The sequence below is a fragment of the Alosa pseudoharengus genome, unplaced genomic scaffold (assembly GCF_046254945.1).
Source record: "Alosa pseudoharengus isolate Yale_2024_CS ecotype anadromous, Long Island Sound unplaced genomic scaffold, YU_APseudo_1.1 YU_APseudo_1.1_scf_24, whole genome shotgun sequence".
NCBI classification, from domain to species: Eukaryota; Metazoa; Chordata; class Actinopteri; order Clupeiformes; family Clupeidae; genus Alosa; species Alosa pseudoharengus.
Genome location: NW_027468689.1, coordinates 3,424,704 through 3,427,203, shown reverse-complemented (window position 1 = coordinate 3,427,203; position 2,500 = coordinate 3,424,704). Strand labels below are relative to the sequence as shown.

Below are 2,500 nucleotides of genomic sequence, written 5' to 3'. Positions count from 1 at the left end.
GGAGCGTGTGTGTGTGTGTGTAACTGTGTTTTCCTTAGCCTGTGTGCACCTATCATGCCCAGTCGTCGCAGGGCTCGGAGCAGGAGTGTGTGTGTGTGTGTGTGTGTGTGTGTGTGAAACTGTGTTTTCCTTAGCCTGTGTGCACCTATCATGCCCAGTCGTCGCAGGGCTCGGAGCAGGAGCGGCTGGACTATGCGGTGGGCAGTAAGAGGAGGGTGCTCAGTCTGGCACTGCGCTGGACAAACATGCTCGCTCACAACCTACTGGAGGAGGACACCGCTCTCAGCTTCCTGGAGGTCACACACGCACACGCACACAAGCACGCACGCACGCACGCACACACACACACACACACACACACACAAACATACACAGACACACAGATATATATATACACACACACACACGATACACATACATACACACATACATATGACACATACCACTGACACACAGCGCCACTGACACACAGCAACACTGGCATACAGCAACACTGACACACAGCAACACTGACACACAGCAATAATAATTTCCCACACCTTCTCATATTAATCACCTGCCATCAATTAAAAAGTCAGTTCTCTTCCATAGCTGCATCACACACACACACACACTCACACACACACACACACACACACACACACACACAAACAGACACACACACACAAACATAGTATACATATGTGTAGACATATACAGGTCCTTAATAATCCCAATGGACACTCATATTGCACACTGTGTGTAGGATATGCAGTCACTGATCTAAAATGTATGTGTTGTGTGTTTTTGTGATTAAAGGAACTGTTTGGGTGTGTATTATGTATGTGTGTGTTGTGTGTGTTTGTGATTAAAGGAGCTGTTTAGGTACAGTACTAATTGTGTGTGTGTGTGTGTGTGTGTGTGTGTGTGTGTGTTGTGTGTGTTTGTGATTTAATGAGCTGTTTAGGCATGTACTAATTATGTGTGTGTGTGTTGTGTGTGTGTTTGTGATTAAAGGAGCTGTTTGGGTTCGTAGCAAATGATGCTCGGGTTCTCCGGCCCCTGAAAGACCTACACACTGACCTGGAGAAGATCGTCAAAAGCTAGTATGTACTCTCCCAGTTATATTCAACACTGTGGCCTAGTATGTACTATATCCCAGTTATATTTAACACTGTGGCCTAGTATGTACTATATCCCAGTTATATTTAACACTGTGGCCTAGTATGTACTATATCCCAGTTATATTCAACACTGTGGCCTAGTATGTACTATATCCCAGTTATATTCAACACTGTGGCCTAGTATGTACTTGAGCTGGAGCTGGGCTAGCGTGCAGTAGTCTGAAAGTTGTTCCACTGGCTTCCACCGTTGTGCCCTTGAGCAAGGCACTTAACCCCAAGTAGCTCCGGGGACAATGTGATCCCTTGTAATATAGCTGACATATGTAAGTCACTTTGGTCAGGAAGTGTCTGCTAAATGTAATGTAATGTAGTATGTACTATATCCCAGTTATATTAAAGGAGAATTCCAGTGTGATATTGACCTATATGGGGACAAGCCGAGATGAGCTATGAGACATACGTTCACACTCAGTATCATGTTTCAACACACTTTAGGTCAATATCACACCGGAATTCTCCTTTAAACACTGGGGCCTAGTACAGTATGTACTACATAGCCCTGGACCCTTGATATCATCTATATCATCTGGCTCTGTTAGAGTAAAGTGACTACAGTATTTGTTTACACTCACTAACATGGTGAAGAGGTTCACAGGTTGTGAAAATAGGCTTGCTGCACTAGTAAACGTTACGAAAGAGCTGCTTTTACCCTCACTAACATGGTGAAGAGGTTCACAGGTTGTGAAAATAGGCTTGCTGCACTAGTAAACGTTACGAAAGAGCTGTTTTTACCCTCACTAACATGGTGAAGAGGTTCACAGGTTGTGGACGAAAGAGCTGTTGACACGTGACATCAGACTTAACAAAAGAATACACACTATAGCTTTGTTACGTTGGTGCTGCCATTAAATAAACAAGGTCCTACTTGATATATTATGTTTTTAATTACACATGGTACATCCTAGTTGGTTTGTATTCATCATCCATCTTAAAACAAACCTTTTTCACATCCTTCAGTGTAGAGCATAAATCACAGAAAGTATAGCCATACAGAGCGGCGCATCTGGCCAGCGTCCCCGTTACTAGGCAACTCCTCAGTATATCCAAATTAGGGCGCGATCAGACCGGGTGCTGTTGTTGCTACGAGTGTTTTGTGTGCTGCTTAAGAACACTTGGCCCCTTGCCAGTTCTGTTGTTGCTGTGAGTGTTCTGCGTGCTGCTTAAAAAACACTTGGCCCCTTGCCAGTTCTGTTGTTGCTGTGAGTGTTCTGCGTGCTGCTTAAGAACACTTGGCCCCTTGCCAGTTCTGTTGTTGCTGCGAGTGTTCTGCGTGCTGCTTAAGAACACTTGGTCCCTTGCCAGTTCTGTTGTTGCTGCGAGTGTTCTGCGTGCTGCTT

The 2,500-nt window shown here is 44.7% G+C and overlaps 1 protein-coding gene across 1 annotated transcript in view; it reads left to right on the top strand.

Annotated features, from left to right (window-relative positions):
* LOC143142709 (rap guanine nucleotide exchange factor 4-like) overlaps nucleotides 1-2,500 on the top strand; it is a 14,298-nt gene that overhangs the window by 3,791 nt on the left and 8,007 nt on the right. Inside the window, exons 6-7 of the mRNA XM_076303784.1 lie at nucleotides 146-296; nucleotides 997-1,085. Of these exons, the coding sequence (XP_076159899.1) occupies nucleotides 146-296; nucleotides 997-1,085 (240 nt within the window). The remainder of the gene's footprint in view (nucleotides 1-145; nucleotides 297-996; nucleotides 1,086-2,500) is intronic.